At 39.1% G+C, this 19,927-nt stretch overlaps 1 protein-coding gene across 3 annotated transcripts in view; it reads left to right on the top strand.

Moving 5' to 3' along the window:
• The first annotated feature begins 10,456 nt into the window (after positions 1-10,456).
• The window catches only part of SOBP (sine oculis binding protein homolog), a 161,782-nt gene continuing 152,311 nt past the window's right edge, over positions 10,457-19,927 (top strand). For 2 of the 3 annotated variants that reach the window (XR_009154045.1, XM_058174287.1), the window contains exon 1: positions 10,457-11,179. Coding sequence is in view for 2 of the 3 variants with exons in the window: in XM_058174287.1 (XP_058030270.1) it covers positions 11,084-11,179 (96 nt within the window). In the remaining variant the exon portion in view is untranslated. The remainder of the gene's footprint in view (positions 11,180-19,927) is intronic. The other variant, XM_058174296.1, reaches the window with a different exon arrangement.

The raw sequence follows: 19,927 nt of genomic DNA, 5'->3' as shown, positions 1-19,927 counted from the left end.
ATCATGAAAAGCTGTCAAATATGTGAAAAAATGTGCTATATCAAACAATATCCAATAGCATATATAAAAAATCCCAAATGTGTTGTTGCACATAGTGTGGCCTTATTTTAGATTTCTGTAAGCACAAATTCACTGGTTTCTATTTCGGCCGTGTTTGTCAGCTCTGAAAAAGAGCAGATTCATAGCTCAGGCTGCTATTGCTGCCTTGAAAGTTTGCTACATTTTACAAATTAACCTCCTCACAGAAACTTTAAAAGGAATATTCAAATTCATGTTTCAAATGGACAAGCAACATTATCTCTGTATCCTTTCCTATGTTGTGATATACCATTAATTAATTGACTGATTAAAAATTTAACTGAGATAAATCAGTTAAAAATTATTCCCCCAGTGAATCAACAATCTCCGATTGGCCATGAGATTTAATCATCACCACAACACAAATACTAACAGAAATGAACAGGGGAAGGACCTGTTTAAATCTAAAGAAGCAATTTTTTCTTTTGCCTCCCCCAGGATGAATGCTTTGCTTCCCTCAAAGTTTGCCTAATATGACGTAGGAATCCATAATCTGAAACAGCCTTCTTCCCCAATCTGATTACACTCCAGGTGTGTGGATTTAAAGTACCGGAATACATCAATGAATTTGCAAATTGATTGTGAAATGTATATAAAACGTTAGCTACAGTTTATTTAACTGACATTTCCAGATGTCTATATCTACTATATCTAGCATTTCATTGAAGAAAATATTTACGTAATTACTTATATTTCAAATATTATGTCATTAATTGCCCAATTGCTCATGTTAAAATGAGTAAGTCTAAACCACAATAAGAGGTCCAAATAATGCAATCCAACAGTATTATATTAAACCATTATTTGAAGTGATACTCTGTTCAAACGATAAAAGTAGGAAACAAACTGTGGCTCCAAATCACAAACCGTTTGTGTCCATCATCTTATACTGTGGTCCAGTTGCCTTCATGGGATTTCTGCAAAAATGCCCTGCTGGTTTCTATTTGTATATAAAAAAAATAAAACCATACAATGGCACATTCCCAGTCATAGACCATTAACCTTTAACTGCTCAACATGGCTAGCAGATGCCAAGGCATGCCATTTGAAGAAGTCTTGAATGGTTGCTTCAAGAGATGGATTTCATTGAAACAGAGATTCCAGGGACAATTCCTGCAGATTCTGCAAGACAGCTCAAAGCAAGAAGAAACAGAGGCAATTGAAGAGACAGATGAAATATCTGCAAGCAAATAATCAAGCTCAGAGAGTGCCAAGTACTTTACAATTCAATTTGTTATTATTATTTAAGAGCTTACCCCACCTATGGTTGTATTTGTGCATGTAAAGCTACAGTTAAAGGATGAAGCTTTTATAGATTTGAATGTATTGCTTTTTGATGAAGCAAATCTTTTTCTAAAACAAAGAAGGTTAATGTTTAACATTCAATTCACACACCATTAAACCCAACTGCAAAATATCCACTGATTTTGATAAACCTTGAGTACAACAACTATAAGCTCAAAACAAAGAAATACTTAAAACTATAAAGCAGTGAGTTTGCTTGGCAATAGTTAAATCCTACCAACCAAGGGTGAAATCCAGCAGGTTCTGACAGGTTCTGGAGGACCGGTAGCGGAAATTTGAGCAGTTCGGAGAACTGGTAGTGGAAATTTTGGGTAGTTCAGAGAACCGGCAAATAGCTGGCCCCAGAGTGGGGTGGGAATGGAGATTTTGCAGTATCCTTCCCCCAGGAGTGGGGAGGAAATGGGGATTTTGCAGTATCCTTCCCCTGGAATGGGGTGGAAATGGAGATTTTGCAGTATCCTTCCCCTGCCACGTCCACCAAGCCTCGCCCACCATGCCATACCACACCCACCAAGCCATGCCCACAGAACCGGTAGTAAAAAAAAATTTGGATTTCACCACTGCTACCAACTCAAATATCAACACACTGGGGGTGGGAAATAATGAATTGATACAATGCTACATTTATATCACTGTTATTTTTATTCATTCATTCATTCCTCTTTCTTGGACAATTTACAACAATTAACATTTCAAATATTGCCAACTTTCACTGGTGGCTTAGTGACAGTTTACACATTGACCTGCTCGTGACAAGAAGGCAAAGAGGCTTTTTCTTCTTGATTTAGCTTCCACGATTAGAAATCCTTCATGGATGAAGCTTTAGTCTAGATTACCAGATTGATGAGACAAATGTAATAGTTAGTTTCACAATCTGTTACTGGTTGCTGGAAACAATCACAAGGGTGCCTTAAGTACAAGAGAAATGCTTGCCTTGTACAATAGGAATTTTCTAGCTTTCTATTAAGTAAAGAACATAGATACCGGTACTGTAAATTGTACAGACATACATTTTGCTATTAAAGGAGAATATTTGTAGTTGAGGATTGAAATGATGGGTCCTTGGTGGTCTCTGAGCTAGTTTGCTTTCTTGCAGATGTTTCATTATCCTAACTAGGCAACATCATCAGTGCTATTAAGGGGGTGCCATTTGCTGTCAGTTTATATTCTGGTGTCTTGCCTTTCTGTGGGTTTTAGAGACTCTTTGGTTGGGTTCTGACAGGTTCTGGAGAACTGGTAGCGGAAATTTTGAGTAGTTCGGAGAACCGGCAAACACCACCTCTGGCTGGCCCCAGAGTGGGGTGGGAATGGAGATTTTGCATTATCCTTCCCCTGGAGTGTGGTGGAAATGGAGATTTTGCAGTATCCTTCCCCTGGAGTGGGGTTGGAATGGAGATTTTGCAGTATCCTTCCCCTGCCACGCCCACAAAGCCAAGCCACGCCCACCAAGCTACACCCACCAAGCCATGCCCACAGAACTGGTAGTAAAAAAAATTGGATTTCACCACTGGTTGGGCTGTTTACTGATTGGCATTTTACTATTTTAAATTTCATTACTTTACTGTACATTTTACTATTCTTTACCACTTTTCTGTAATAAGTATGCTGATGATGAGAAAACATAAATACCAGAGAGTACAGTGCCATTAACCAAATCTGGGATTTAATAACCAAAAGATAAATGTGTCAATGGCTATATTGACTAGTGAATGGATCAGCTATGATTACGCACCATGCATAACAGCTATTTTTCATGTACATTTATTGCATGATTTGAACGAGATACTATCATCTAGTCTCAGTTTCCATCTTTATAATGGGAAAATGATCATGAGTTTCATACAATGAGAAAGGGATTTGAGTCAGATTTTTTTTTAAAAATCCACATCTCTGCTCTGCCTCTATTTGAGTAGGTGGCAGTAGCCATAATTTGGGTCCTTTCATCACTTGCAGTTTATACAGACATTGGAATATCCTTGCAAATCCAATCTCCCCTTTCTCAAACTGTTTTGCATGGTGTCATTTCAAGTGTTCTAACCTTCAGCATTTGACTTGTATTGTGACTGTGTTTTTTTCTCAAATGTTTGTGGAGATTCTCAGTCATCCAGGTCATAGCTGTCTCAAAGATGCTTTTTCAAAAGGCAACTTGATTGCTTTTTCCTGAGGAAGAAGACATTTCGCTTCTCATCCAAAAAGCTTCATCAGTTCTGGCAGGATGGTGGGGACGATGGAAGGATTTGTTCGGAAAGAATTGAGGCCGGGGGGGGGGGAGGGGGGGAGAGAAATCATATTTCTTTGCAGTCATCTGTTCATTAGTACTCTCCCTGAGAGCTCTTGAGGCCACTTGTGCCCTCAGGGTTACCTATATGAGAGTGCAGATGGTGACGGAATCTTCCTGGAACTTGTGAAAGGACTGCTGACAGGAGATAAGTGATGTCTTATCCCTCCCCTGCTGTTGAGAGATGGCTGTTCAACATAAATGGCCTCTTCTATCCCTCTTTCAAATCAATGGTCCTATCTATCCAGAAGGTGGACCCTGTTTATAAGTCTGTTCTTTCAGCAGTTCCAGGAAGATTCCAGCCTATGTGCACTCTGATACAGGTGACCCTGAGGGCACAGATAAATAACATAACATAACATAACAACAGAGTTGGAAGGGACCTTGGAGGCCTTCTAGTCCAACCCCCTGCCCAGGCAGGAAACCCTATACCATCTCAGTCAGATGGTTATCCAACATTTTCTTAAAAATTTCCAGTGTTGGAGCATTCACAACTTCTGAAGGCAAGTCGTTCCACTTATTAATTGTTCTAACTGTCAGGAAATTTCTCCTTAGTTCTAAGTTGCTTCTTTCTTTGACCAGTTTCCACCCATTGCTTCTTGTTCTACCCTCAGGTGCTTTGGTGAACAGCCTGACTCCCTCTTCTTTGTGGCAGCCCCTAAGATATTGGAACACAGCTATCATGTCTCCCCTAGTCCTTCTTTTGTTAAACTAGACATACCCAGTTCCTGCAACCGTTCTTCATATGTTTTATCCTCCAGTCCCTAATCATCTTTGTTGCTCTTCTCTGCACTCTTTCTAGAGTCTCAACATCTTTTTACATCGTGGCGACCAAAACTGGATGCAATATTCCAAGTGTGGCCTTACCAAGGCATTATAAAGTGGCACTAACACTTCACGTGATCTTGATTCTATCCCTCTGTTTATGCAGCCCAGAACTGTGTTGGCTTTTTTAACAGCTGCTGCACACTGCTGGCTCATATCTAAATGGTTATCCACTAGGACTCCAAGATCCCTCTCACAGGTACTACTATTGAGCAAGGTACCACATATACGGTACTGGTGCATTTTGTTTTTTTTGGCCTAAATGTAGAACCTTACTTACTAAATCCCCAAGTGGCCTCAAGAGCTCTCAGGAAGAATGCTAGTGACCAGATGACTGCAAAGAAACATTATTTTTTATTTTATTTATTTATTTATCACATTTATATACCGCCCTATCTCCCTAGGGACTCAGGGCGGTTCACAGGCAAGTAAAAAATACATATAAATACAAACTAAAATAACAGTTAAAAAACTTATTCTACATGGCCGAATTATTAAAAAGCAATATAAATAATAAAACCCATTAAAACCAGTATAAATTTAAAATCTAATCCAGTCCTGCGCAGATAAATAAATGTGTTTTAAGCTCGCGACGGAAGGTTCGGAGGTCCGGAAGTTGACGAAGTCCTGGGGGGAGTTCGTTCCAGAGGGTGGGAGCCCCCACAGAGAAGGCCCTTCCCCTGGGTGTCGCCAGACGGCACTGCCTAGCTGACGGCACCCTGAGGAGTCCCTCTCTGTGAGAGCGCACGGGTCGGTGAGAGGTATTCGGTAGCAGTAGGCGGTCCCGTAAGTAGCCCGGCCCTATGCCATGGAGCGCTTTAAAGATGGTTACCAAAACCTTGAAGCGCACCCGGAAGGCCACAGGTAGCCAGTGCAGTCTGCGCAGGATAGGTGTCACACGGGAGCCACGAGGGGCTCCCTCTATCACCCACGCAGCCGCATTCTGAACTAACTGAAGCCTCCGGATGCCCCTCAAGGGGAGCCCCATGTAGAGAGCATTGCAGTAATCCAGACGAGATGTCACGAGGGCGTGAGTGACCGTGCATAAGGCATCCCGGTCTAGAAAGGGGCGCAACTGGCGCACCAGGCGAACCTGGTAGAAAGTGATGTCTTATCCCTCCCTGCTGTTGAGAGATGGCTGTTCAACATAAATGGCCTCTTCTATCCCTCTTTCAAATCAATGGTCCTATCTATCCAGAAGGTGGACCCTGTTTATAAGTCTGTTCTTTCAGCAGTTCCAGGAAGATTCCAGCCTATGTGCACTCTGATACAGGTGACCCTGAGGGCACAGATAAATAACATAACATAACATAACAACAGAGTTGGAAGGGACCTTGGAGGCCTTCTAGTCCAACCCCCTGCCCAGGCAGGAAACCCTATACCATCTCAGTCAGATGGTTATCCAACATTTTCTTAAAAATTTCCAGTGTTGGAGCATTCACAACTTCTGAAGGCAAGTCGTTCCACTTATTAATTGTTCTAACTGTCAGGAAATTTCTCCTTAGTTCTAAGTTGCTTCTTTCTTTGACCAGTTTCCACCCATTGCTTCTTGTTCTACCCTCAGGTGCTTTGGTGAACAGCCTGACTCCCTCTTCTTTGTGGCAGCCCCTAAGATATTGGAACACAGCTATCATGTCTCCCCTAGTCCTTCTTTTTGTTAAACTAGACATACCCAGTTCCTGCAACCGTTCTTCATATGTTTTATCCTCCAGTCCCCTAATCATCTTTGTTGCTCTTCTCTGCACTCTTTCTAGAGTCTCAACATCTTTTTTACATCGTGGCGACCAAAACTGGATGCAATATTCCAAGTGTGGCCTTACCAAGGCATTATAAAGTGGCACTAACACTTCACGTGATCTTGATTCTATCCCTCTGTTTATGCAGCCCAGAACTGTGTTGGCTTTTTTAACAGCTGCTGCACACTGCTGGCTCATATCTAAATGGTTATCCACTAGGACTCCAAGATCCCTCTCACAGGTACTACTATTGAGCAAGGTACCACATATACGGTACTGGTGCATTTTGTTTTTTTTGGCCTAAATGTAGAACCTTACTTACTAAATCCCCAAGTGGCCTCAAGAACTCTCAGGAAGAATGCTAGTGACCAGATGACTGCAAAGAAATATTATTTTTTATTTTATTTATTTATTTATCACATTTATATACCGCCCTATCTCCCTAGGGACTCAGGGCGGTTCACAGGCAAGTAAAAAATACATATAAATACAAACTAAAATAACAGTTAAAAAACTTATTCTACATGGCCGAATTATTAAAAAGCAATATAAATAATAAAACCCATTAAAACCAGTATAAATTTAAAATCTAATCCAGTCCTGCGCAGATGAATAAATGTGTTTTAAGCTCGCGACGGAAGGTTCGGAGGTCCGGAAGTTGCCGAAGTCCTGGGGGGAGTTTGTTCCAGAGGGTGGGAGCCCCCACAGAGAAGGCCCTTCCCCTGGGTATCGCCAGGCGGCACTGCCTAGCTGACGGCACCCTGAGGAGTCTGTGAGAGCACACGGGTCGGTGAGAGGTATTCGGTAGCAGTAGGCGGTCCCGTAAGTAGCCCGGCCCTATGCCATGGAGTGCTTTAAAGATGGTTACCAAAACCTTGAAGCGCACCCGGAAGGCCACAGGTAGCCAGTGCAGTCTGCGCAGGATAGGTGTCACACGGGAGCCACGAGGGGCTCCCTCTATCACCCACGCAGCCGCATTCTGAACTAACTGAAGCCTCCGGATGCCCCTCAAGGGGAGACCCATGTAGAGAGTATTGCAGTAATCCAGACGAGACGTCACGAGGGCGTGAGTGACCGTGCATAGGGCATCCCGGTCTAGAAAGGGGCGCAACTGGCGCACCAGGCGAACCTGGTAGAAAGCTCTCCTGGAGACGGCCGTCAAATGATCTTCAAAAGACAACCGTTCATCCAGGAGGACGCCCAAGTTGCGTGTCCATCCTTCCAATCTTTCACCCTGCACCCTACCAGAACCAATGAAGCTTCTTGGATGAGAAGCAAAATGTCTTCAATTTCTTCCTCTGAGAAAAACAGTTCTGTTGCCTTTTGAAAAAGCACCTTTGAGACATTTTTCCTAAACTTGTTCCAGTCTGGCTAATATAGTAGCATGGCCCAAACATATAACTGTCTTTGACATACAGTTAAAGGCTTGTTGTGTAATTTGTTGCACTTTCCACGTTTCTTCCTAGAAAAATATGTTTACAAAACGTTCATCGGTCATTGGTAAGATACCTGGCAGGGAGAGAGATGCTTGTATTTTAAGTGAGGAAATATAATGCTATTAGCTATTTATCAATCAGTGCCCTTAGAATATACTTCCCCTAGGAATAATGGCAATACAACACAGTTTGTTAGCCAATTAAGAGCACAAGGGAAGGACAGCACCTCTTAGCAAGATGTTGCACTGCTACATCATGAGCATATGCTAAGAAGTGTTAAGAGAGGAAATGATTAGTGATCTCAACTTTAATTCTAACTCACACCTCTACAACAAGGTTTCCCAAATTGTGATGTGTATCTCCCTTGGGAAATGCAGACAGACTCCATGGGAGGTATAAAGAACATGGCAGTTCTTGATTGAACTGCACATTGTTACAATAAATCCTGCTTCCCCAAAGTTTCATTGTATTGTTTTCATTGTTCATTTGTGTTCATTTTTGGATTTTTCAGGGAGGTAATGTACATTAAGATTATACTAAAAGGTGTGATGACAAATGGTTTAGGAATCTCTGCTTTACAGTATATATGCAATAATAATGGTAAAATGTTTTTAAAATGAATATTGCATCAATATTGCAGAATAGATGAATGCATTACAATTTTGTATTCCTGTGATTATTGAAAGACTGTAAAGCTGTACTGTATCATTTTATATATATATATATATATATATATATATATATATATATATATATATATATATATATATATATATATATATATATATATATATATATATGCATATACGCATTATATATGCATAACTCTATATATCCCAGGCAGCAATATCCTTCAAATCTGGAAATATTGTCTGGGAACATTTTTTTTCTAAAAGAGCTTTATAGACTCAATAAATAAATTTCAGAATAAACCCAGAATTTGATGTGAATCTGGATTAAAAGATTTCTTAAAATTCTGCCTTAGAATACTAATTTTCCTATAATCAGGGCCCTGTTAGTGTCAATGAGGCAACTGTAATAAATAAAATGCAGATTAAGAATTGGAACCAAAATGAATTTTGACATATTGTACTTTTTTTTTTTGAAGGAGAGCTCTTTTTTTGCACATTTTGGGTAATTTTTTCTTTGGGTATTGTGCATGTATATATATAATTTAGAATAGAATAGAATAGAATTTTATTGGCCAAGTGTGATTGGACACACAAAGAATTTGTCTTGGTGCATATGCTCTCAGTGTACATAAAAGAAAAGATACGTTCATCAAGGTACAACATTTACAACACAATTGATGGTCAATTTTAAGATCAATTACAGACCTAATGACAAATCTTTTTGTAATTATGATTTTCACTCATGGAAAATGGACACCTCCATATTGTATAGCATCAGATGCTTATGAGCTATTAAAAAGTAGGTGTGTAGGACCGAATATAATCAGTGCATTCTGCTTCCCTGTGTACCGTTAATCTAACATTTAGTACCAAGTATAGTCTATCATCCAATTTTTCTCTCTCAACAGAGGTGTTGAAGTAAGTCAAGATTCTCTGAAACAAAAACCTTCACAGAGAGGACTTAGTTCGAGTCAGTTCTCGAACAGAACCGGGGAAGAATGAGAGAATCGGTGCTAATACGAGTCTAACTGGGGCGATAGCGTTTCGGACTCCCAGATCTATAAGGGCAACTAACCTTGAAGAACTGAATGAAAGGTTTGGGAAAGATAGGTTTAGTTTCCAGATTTTAATGTTTAAAAATAACAGTCGGTTATGGGATACATTTTGAGTCCTTTCCACTAATTCAGAATATGGTCGTGGACTCGTGGAGACGAACTTTCAGAGAGCGAGAGCGAGCGCTGATTATTGGCATAGATGGAACCTAATACGTTGGAACAAAAGCCTGATGCCACGCATTAAGCGAAGCTTTTCTTGAGGACTAGTTGCGCAGGACTGGAGATGATCCTCCAGCCAAAATTAAAACAAAGCAAAACCCTTTGTCGGGTGTAAGGTCTTCGCTCGTCGAATACTAGCGCCGTTCGTTTCAGCGGCCCAGCTCCCTCCAAACTGCCGCCCACCCACGAAAACGTCAAGCTCCGCCTCAGCTGGAGAGGTTTCAACGCGACTGTAGATACGTTCCCTTCCCAGCGCCGTGGGCAGACAGGCATGGAGAGCAGCCTCGATTTGCGCCTTTTTCCTCCCTCCCTCTTTCTCTTAAAGGTGGAATTGCGTAGCTGGACTGGCTAGCGAGCCGTCAGCCAGCCACTCTCGAGCACTCAGCATCCTCCATCCTCAGGCTGCGGGTTCCAGAGCGCGCTCTTTCTCTCTCTCTCTCTCTCTCTCACACACACACACACACACACAATTCCTCGTCAAGATTTCTTAGGTTCCTTCAGCCCCGCTGCCACTACCGTGGGCCACTTCGACAACCTTCCTTCCAATTATCTCTCTCTCTACCCCGCTCTCGCTTTCTCTCTCTCTCCTTCACCCACACACCGCATGCTTGGAGGCCAGCCACGCGCGCGCTACCCAAGTGCGCCTTTGTAGTAGCAGGGCGTTTTAATGAAAGGATCCGCGCCGTTTCATCCCGTCATTGCCCGTTTCGAAGGGGTGGCGGGCAAGACCGTGTCGCTGAGGACCGTATGTGGTGACCACCACCAACAAAAAAGATTGGGGGTGGGTGGGAGAAGCAAGGAGCCTAGGAGTTCCTTGTTGTGTTTTCCCACAAGGGACGAGAGTCCCTCCGAGGTGGGGTGGGGGGAGGAGAGAGAGAGAGAGAGAGAGATGATAATTCAGTATAAAAAGCCCCCTCCCCGCTTCTGAGCCTAACTAACAGCAGAAGAAGAAGAGGCGGAGGGTTTGATGATATTGGAAGCCACGCCCAATGCCTGGGCAGGGGGAGGTCCTGCTTCTCCCCCTCCCCACCCCTCCCCGCTCGCACGCCCGCTCTTTGGAAGGAACTGGACTGGCTTCTTTCTTTCTCTTTCTCTCCCTCCCTCCCGACTCCCCTCCTTCTCCTTCGCCGCCCCCTCCCCATGCACGCACAGAGCCCCGTCTCTCGCGCTCGGCCCTGCAGACAGACAGGGAGACAGAAGATGGCTGACTCGCCAGGGCAACCCACGGTCCGGCCCGCCCGCATCCCCAACCCTCCCAGAGCCGCTTTCTCCTTTGACACCCGTTGACGCTTTCGCCCAGCGCTAAAAGCCGCCCCCGTCCTCCCTCCCTTCCTCTCCACAACCTTCCCCCGAAAGCTTTTCCCAAATAATACCAGCAGCCATTTCATCTCTACCAAAGTAGATACACACACACACACACACACATACACGCGCGCGGGCGGGCGGGCGGGCGCGCACACACACACATACACGCACGCACACCAAACAAAAAAAAAATAAAATAAAAATAAAATAAAAAATGGCAGAAATGGAGAAAGAAGGGAGACCTCCAGAAAATAAAAGAAGCAGGAAGCCGGCTCATCCCGTGAAAAGGGAAATCAATGAGGAGATGAAGGTAAGTCTCTGCGCTCCCCCTTTATTATCGCTCAGTCGGATGCGAAAAGGGAAGAAAAAGGGAAGAGGGGTAGCGGCGGAGAGGAGGGAAGCTTGTTGCAGAATACCCCCCCCCCGGTACTACGGTCTCCCCTCCCCCCATGGGAGAAGATGTTATAAATAAAAGACCTCTTGTTTTGTTGTGATGGGGGGGGGGGAACCCTCAGATGGGGTTGACGAAAGGTGCCTGAACTCCTCCTCCTCTAACTGCACAGTTCACAGGAGAGAAAGCCAGATCCCTAAGCGGAACTGATACGTTGATGGCTATATAACCATCAATATTATTTATAATATTTTCTGCAAATGGGTTCAGCTCCCTTCTGAAGTGCCCATCCTAGCCAGATAATCTAGAAGCTGTTAAAAGTTAGAAAAGAAAGGGAAGTCATTTAAGCACCCGCTCCCCCCTTTCCAGTAGCCAGCTGCAACTGTGTAATTAAATTGTCAAAGTGAAATGTTATGGTCTGAACGGCACATCGTTCTTGGGCTTAGACACAGGATCTCTTGTCTTTTCCTTCTGCCTTTTACTTCGGCGTCTGTTTTCTGTGCTCCACTTCACAGTTAATCAAAGAAGCGGAGTGTTGAATTGAAAGCTGTCCTAGAAGGGTGCATAAATATGTATGTTCTCTGTGTGTACATTGTGTAGATCATCTATATCTGTTTGGAGTGATTGTGTGTGGAGGAGGTAAAACCAGCATCCTGGCAGGAAACAGTGCCGATCCAGCTGTGTCCCAGAGGTGATTCTGTGAGCTGGCACTCCAGAGGCTAATATCTGAGAAGTTGCCCAATAAATAAATAAATAAACACTATTCACCTGGGGGAAGATGAAATCGCTGTCTGATAGTACTGTTATAAAAATTAATGATAGCATTAATTGTTTATGTTTCTCACTTATCTTTCCCTTAAACCTCCCCTGTGGGGCTGAAGTGAAGTTGCTTTGCTTCAAATAATAAAATAGTATAGTTTTGAGATAGGATAAAATCCATTCACTCAAGTTGCATTTAGTGAAATGGAGCATTCATAATCATTCTCTTAACAGGTTATATATTGAAATATTCAATATACATTGTTGGTATATAATGATTAAAAAAACTGTGTGTGTGAAATTGAATATGCATCATCATGTTATCTTTGCCTATGTGGTCCAAGGCTAGCAACCTAAAGGGATCAACAAGACAATTCTACTTACTGAGCTTAGCAAATCAATTTGCTAAGATGCTCTGTTTCTTGTTTAATTTTTAAACTCGGTTAAAAGTGTTCTCTGTTATTTGTATTGTTTCTTTCTGTGGTGTATTGAAGGTTTGTCCAACAACAGATGGATATTTGAACAAAGGTGATGGTGTACATGTAAGAACAAAGTGCCTTGCATATCTATAACATTTATCCAGTTTCTAGGCATATATACATATCCCTCTTTGTATGTAGACTTTCTATCTTAGAGGAAGCTTTGTGTACACTTGAATTAAACGGTAATTGCTTATTCAGATCTTGTTTGCATTTTTATTTTGGTAAGGGTAGAGAGGAAGGGGGACAGTGGGCATGGAACTCTGTCCCATTGTGCACTGTCCGTTTAAGACAGTGTTTCATTCGATCTGCAGTTTTTAAGTTTCATAGGTTCTAGCATTACAAATTAGCTAATTTTAATCAAAACATATGAAATGCTATCCCGGCTGGATATATAAAGGCTGACTATGCTGGATCCTCTGGGTTTGTTTTGTTTACTTTGGCTGCAGGCACACTTGGTGGTTTGGGAGATAGTTGTTCTTCTGCAGTAGAACAGATGTTTGTCTGAAATGGTGAGGAAGAAACAAAAACAACACTGTGTGTGAAAGGAGGAAAATTACACAATATTTTTTTTTCCTTTTTATGAAAGTCTATTAAGCATTAGTGCTAATCTTAATGCAGGTAAACCTCTCTTTCCCCTAAGCTTCTGATAATGGAAGAAAAGAAATAAGAGAAATAAATATATCAGAGTTTCATTTATATGAGAAATTTAACCCATGGCTGGGGATCTGATATATAGTTTTGGGAACAGCTTTTATAGATTGCACAGTTGAAATGTGAATAACAGCAGAAGCTTTCAGGCAGTCTTGGCCACATCCTAGAGTTAGTTGTCTTATTAACTCTTATTCTGTGTTTTTATAACTAAAGTTCTGAGCAGGTTTGCATCTTGTTTTCTTCTAGGTACATTGAATACTTGCTTCTCTTTCTTTCAATAATTCTTCACTTACTGAAAGAAAGGTATACGAAAAAGATTTCCTCGTCTTAAGTTAAAGAGTAACTTAACAAATTAGTCATATTGTATGAAATGTATGCGACAACATCTTCTGGTGAACACAATGTGTCCTTGTGTAGGTGCACATCTGAACTGTTCAAGCAGCTTGACTGCTTCCCTTCATCTGAACTGCTTTCATGTGGACTTGTGTAAAATAAGCTCTGCTAAGTAATCACGACAGAGCAGAAAGAAAGGAATGTATATAGTAATAGACAGCCTAAGCTGTAAAAACTGAAACCTGAATCCTAGCAGCAGATCGGATATCAAGGCTGTAAGGTAAAGGGAGATGAAGAGATGAAGGGGAGGGAGAGAGGAGAGGAGAGGGCTGAAGGAATGGAAAAGTCAGCTTGGAAAGTGAAGGACTAGTAGGAGGGCCCCCTCGGGAAATTTGGCTCAGGGATTAGGGAATTCTATCACGGTATACAGTGACCTACTCAAGTTTCAACCCATGTTGGATTGAATTGCTTCCATTTGCTAGGAGTAAGAAAAAAAGACCAGCGTGTATGTGATTCCCTCTCTCCACCCTCCTTCCAGTAATAAAAAGCCACTGGGTACAAGTGTCTATTTTAAGTACAGCAAATACAAGGCACTATGAATGAGTAATAAAATTACCTCATCACACAGATTTTCTTGAAGATTTGCTCTTTGACAGAGCCACATATTTTGCTTAATAATGATGGAAAGAAACTCAACCACTCTCTGTCACATCAGTAATACCAATTGCTGCTCTGTTTTAATAAGGTTGAAAACTGATGTTGTTTGCTGTTTCATAATGGTAGATATTAGGTTACATTTTTGTTATCTCTGGCCTGATGAACATGACAGTTGTGAGAAACTTCAGTTTGATACAAAACTACGTGATTGCTTGGTTTCTCTTTCTTCAGTGTAAATTTCACTAAAGCATTCTGACAGAATGTTTTGTTTCACTGTGACCATCAGTATAATTTGAATTCTTTCCTTTTATTTGCCTTCCATATTCTTAAATTTTATTAATATTATTTTGTTGTATGGTAAATTACCAATAGAAGAAAATTATAAAACCGCCCTCTACCAAATTTACATCCTCCAAAATTTCATTTAGCAACTCTCGGAATTTCCAGCCAAAGACTGGACTTTTTAGGAATAGTAATTGCAATATACTAGATTATAGGATTGCTAAGAATGTAACAAACTAAATATCAAGTAAAACAATTCACTTAGCAGTGTGAATGTACAGCATGTTCCATTCATAAATCTTCACCTACTTCAGAAAAGTACTATGAACTTTTAAAATGGTTCTTTTATACTAAATGGATTATGTTGACAGGGAAACTTAATATTATATAATGTTATAAACAACAAGAACATAAGAATCATGATTCAAAGTTCCCTTGAATTGAATGATCTCGTTACATGTCGAAGCTGGTATTGAAAATTTTGAATTCATCTGCACCTTTGATTTTTTTAAAAAACAGTCTTGAGATGAATGACAGATCTGTTGTATGATATTCAGAGCTGATTTTATGCACCTAAATTGATTACTTTTCATATTCTAAGTAAGTAATTTAACTTAAATAGATGTCATTCTAGATTATTTTATCTGTTGCCATTAATTGGCAAATTCATTGAAATATTCTTCTAACAACTGAAAAGCTTAAAACTAGCTGCTCACTGAAAAAGACAAAAGAAATAGGTGGAATCCAAATTTAATCATGCTCCAAGTACATTCTGTTAAACTGATGAATTGTTTAGTCGTTCCTTTCACTATACAAGGCATTTGGAGATTTAAAAGTTACTTTGGAGAATAATTACATAGCAAAGAAACATGTATAAGTATTTTCAGATCCTCTGATAAACTACTATGAGACATCATATAAGAAACTATAAATCTTGATAAGGAATATTCACAATAGTTTGAGAATCCTTATCTAGAATATGTAAGTATCTACAAGATAATTAAAATAATGTTGGAAATTGATCTATATAGGCTAGTGTGCATTATTTGTCATACTGGCATCCATTCATAATATCCAAAAAGATTTAATGGAAGTATACTATCACATGACAGGCATACATTTTTCATTTATTATATGGCTCCGGATTCATCTTCCATATTTCAATCAATATGGCAAGGAAGAAAACAAAAAAAGAAAAAGTTGCTTCTACTTAAAAATTTTAAAATAATTAGCAAAACTGTTTTTAAAAATAAGAGACTCAATTTCTCTTGCATTTCCATCCGCATTTGTCTGGGATCATTCCTCCATTTTTCTGATAGAAAAACTATATAAAAATGTGGTGAAAAATTACATTTCAGAAATAGAACCAATTATCTTTTATGCAAGAGAAACATCTTTTATGTTATCTGTATGATGATGTTACAATAAAATTAATTTTAAATAGAGCATTTATGAAAATAATTTTCATTGCTTTTTAATCTCATCAGACTTCTTTCCATTATCATATATGAGACAAATGTACACAAATAGTCTTTTACTTCCCAAAACAGTATTTTTATGTACTAAAATTCAATAAAATACACAATTAAATCATGCAAATTAAAATTATTGTAAAATGTGGTATGTGAAAATGAGCAACCACACAGAAAAGCATTTGAGCACTATACTTTTATTTATTTGCTGATACAAACTGAATAAAAGGTGTTTTCATGTCAGTTCCTTTGGTAAAAAAATAATTTAACTGTGTAGCAGTAGATAGCATCCAAGCAATCATTTGCTTTGTCAGTCCAGGTGTTCCAGAGAATCTGGCTTTTAATTATTTCTTGGCTATAACTATTTGATTATATATGAATCTTGGCATCAGAGTTTTGAAAGAAGACACGTGGTATCATAGCATTAACAAATATATCTTTTTTCTTGCAATTTTTGTTTTTATTTTCAATTGAAGTCAGTGATAACCATCACTTAAGCTCCCTCCCTTTGCAGTCTATGCACAATAACTCTTGACTATTAACTCTTGATTATGTACTGTTCTGAAATGCAGTGTTGACCTCCATCTTTTTTCTCATTCCTTGGTCTTCTTTCTATGCTTCCCACTGTTTGCTTTCCCCTGCTTCTCCACAATTTCTTTTGGATCAATTAAATGTATTTTCCAACTGTTTTATTCCACTGGAATGGTTGTGTCCAAGAGGTGATTTTTTGTGTATGTTCTCATTGTTCATCTGAAACCAACTCTGTTATCCAGAAATCAGTTTCATTTTGTATTACCCCCCAAGTAAATGTTATTTTTATTTTCTGTCTTTTCCACGTTAGAGGAAAAACTTGTCCGTGTTGTTCTGTCAACCTGCTTCTTTTCTGTCTTTATCCTCTTTCTCTTAATCTTGAATTTTGTAGGACTTCTATGCCATTAGAGATGTTATTGGGCTGTAACACAGCAGCTCTGCTTCCTTTCAGCAGGATTCTGTTAGCTGTATCCTGTTAGGTCTCTAGACATTCTCCAGTGTTGTAGGACAGAATTTCCTGCTGTGATTGCTAATTAGTACTGTCTAGGCTACCCTATCATAATGGTGAAGAATTTTAGCACTTTATTGAGATGGGAAAAAAAATGCCATTATCTTTCCTTAATTTTAGGCATAAAGTGTTTTGGCCTGACTGAACAACACTATTTGTCAAGTTCCTCTCCCCTTTAATTCAGAGTTAGTTATTCCATTGAAAGTTACTAGTTTTATTATCCTATTATTACCTCATCATTATGAAGAAAAGGGGAGCTTTATCATATATGAGACAAATGTACACAAATAGTCTTTTACTTCCCAAAACAGTATTTTTATGTACTAAAATTCAATAAAATACACAATTAAATCATGCAAATTAAAATTATTGTAAAATGTGGTGAAAAATTACATTTCAGAAATTGAAACACAAATAGCAGAAGAAATATAGCAAGGTCCAGATCTCTGTCTTTGAATTGCTGGCTTTGTGTTTGATACTGTTGCCAAAAAAAAAAGAAAAGGAAATTCAATGCAGTGTCTCTCATGTACTTATAATAATTTCAGAATGGGAAGGGCCTTTTCCCTTTCCATTCTACCCTTGCATGTAATTCATAAGACCGCGTATAACCAGTTCCTTTGTCTCTTCCCATATCTCCCTTCTGCAGAACTACTTTCTATGAGTCCAAGAGTTTTCTCTTGTCTAGGATTGGCTTTTTACCATTAGCCAGAAGACATTTCCAAACTAGTCATTTATAGCATTTTACAGATTCATCCAGTCATTACTGCGATACTGTAAAACCAGACTTTATTGTTCATATAATATCATAGCAACTGTTGAATGGTGCAATAGGATGCCATAAAATCACTAGTGTGGATATGGCAAATGAGGCATCTCCTTTCAGCAGGATTCTGTTAGCTGTATCCTGTTAGGTCTCTAGACATTCTCCAGTGTTGTAGGACAGAATTTCCTGCTGTGATTGCTAATTAGTACTGTCTAGGCTACCCTATCATAATGGTGAAGAATTTTAGCACTTTATTGAGATGGGAAAAAAAATGCCATTATCTTTCCTTAATTTTAGGCATAAAGTGTTTTGGCCTGACTGAACAACACTATTTGTCAAGTTCCTCTCCCCTTTAATTCAGAGTTAGTTATTCCATTGAAAGTTACTAGTTTTATTATCCTATTATTACCTCATCATTATGAAGAAAAGGGGAGCTTTATCATATATATGTTCTACACAATATTAGTACAAAAATAAATACTGAATGCTAGTTGTAGCCACAGTGGTAAATAAAATTTCCTTCAAATTGAGTTCATCTCCTGGTGACTTCAAAGGCAGATCCATGTAGTTTCTTTGGCAAGAATACAGAAATAGTTTCACTGGTTTCTCTTGATGATTTCTCATCCAAGAAAGACTACAGTAATTAGGTCCAATTATGCTTAATGTTTTAGGATTAGCCAAAGTTAGGTGATTAGGTGCTACCACATAACTTGGTGAGCAGCAACAATGGTTAATATTAGCATTAGCTTGATCCCATACAGTAAAGATGCACAAGAGTTTAGAAATCTAAGCAATGTTAAAAAATAGTTTATATAACACATTAACCTAATTATATTTACATGACATACAGATGCTGAACACATAGGATGGGTTCATACAACATGTTGGAGGAAGGTTGATTAACTTGAAGTTGTAGTTTAGTACTTTATTCGGCACTTTATCCAGTAGATGCCATAATGATATCTCATATGTCATGACATTATTGCATCACAAATTATGTAGCTTTTGAAAAATTAGAATAGAATAGAATAGAATTTTTTATTGGCCAAGTATGATTGGACACACAAGGAATTTGTCTTGGTGCATATGCTCTCAGTGTACATAAAAGAAAAGATACATTCATCAAGGTACAACATTTACAACACAAATGATGGTCAATATATCAATATAAATCATAAGGATTGCCAGCAACAAAATTACAGTCATACAGTCATAAGTGGAAAGAGATTGGTGATGGGTACGATGAGAAAGTTAATAGTAGTGCAGATTTAGTAAATAGTTTGACAGTGTTGAGGGAATTATTTGTTTAGCAGAGTGATGGCCTTCGGGGAAAAACGTTCTTGTGTCTAGTTGTTCTGGTGTGCACTGCTCTATAGCGTCGTTTTGAGGGTAGGAGTTGAAACAGTTTATGTCCTGGATGTGAGGGATCTGTAAATATTAAAGGCATCATATGATCAGGGGGTAATATATAAAGTATATACAGACATATGTTTTTGGAAAGACATTTAATATGTTACAGTAGTTGTCACTTGTCAACCTGAAATTTGTTATAAAGTGAAATGTCATGTGACCACACTGGCTTACAATGTCAGTTCTGGTTGTAGTATTTAAGTGAATAACTGATAAGTTTTGAACGTGATGTTACATGATGGAGAATTGCAATCTCTTGCAGGCTTGCCAATTGACTTTGCATGTTGGAAGCTGGCTATGAAGGTTGCAAACTATGATCATGTGATTATGGCATGTTGTGACTATGGTACATGGGGAAAACAAGAGGAGAAAGGGTATGTTTATCACCTTGAGCTATTTATAAAATTAATAAAGGTAGGATATCAATAAATAAATGTGCACAAGTTGCCAAGTCTCTTAATTGCCAACATGTGACTGCAGGGACACTGTGATGGTTGCTACCCAGGAGTGGTCATAAATTTCCTTTTTCAGCACCATCATAACTTTGAATGGTCACTGAATGAGCAGTTGGTAAGCAAAGATTACCTGTATAAAGAATATCAGAAAAAAAAGGTAACATTATAATTATTTTATTATATTTTTATTAATTTATTATAAAGTATTAATAAAAATAATAACTTTCTAATTAAAATATTTTTCAGGAATCCTCATTAGAAGCCTGTTATATCACTGTATATTGAGAAAGAAGACTGAACATATTATAATAACAGCAATAATTAATAACAAATTTGAGATAATAACAGACGCTAAAACACACAA

Source organism: Ahaetulla prasina, chromosome 1, assembly GCF_028640845.1.
Source record: "Ahaetulla prasina isolate Xishuangbanna chromosome 1, ASM2864084v1, whole genome shotgun sequence".
NCBI classification, from domain to species: domain Eukaryota; kingdom Metazoa; phylum Chordata; class Lepidosauria; order Squamata; family Colubridae; genus Ahaetulla; species Ahaetulla prasina.
This window is presented reverse-complemented; position numbering and strand designations above follow the sequence as displayed.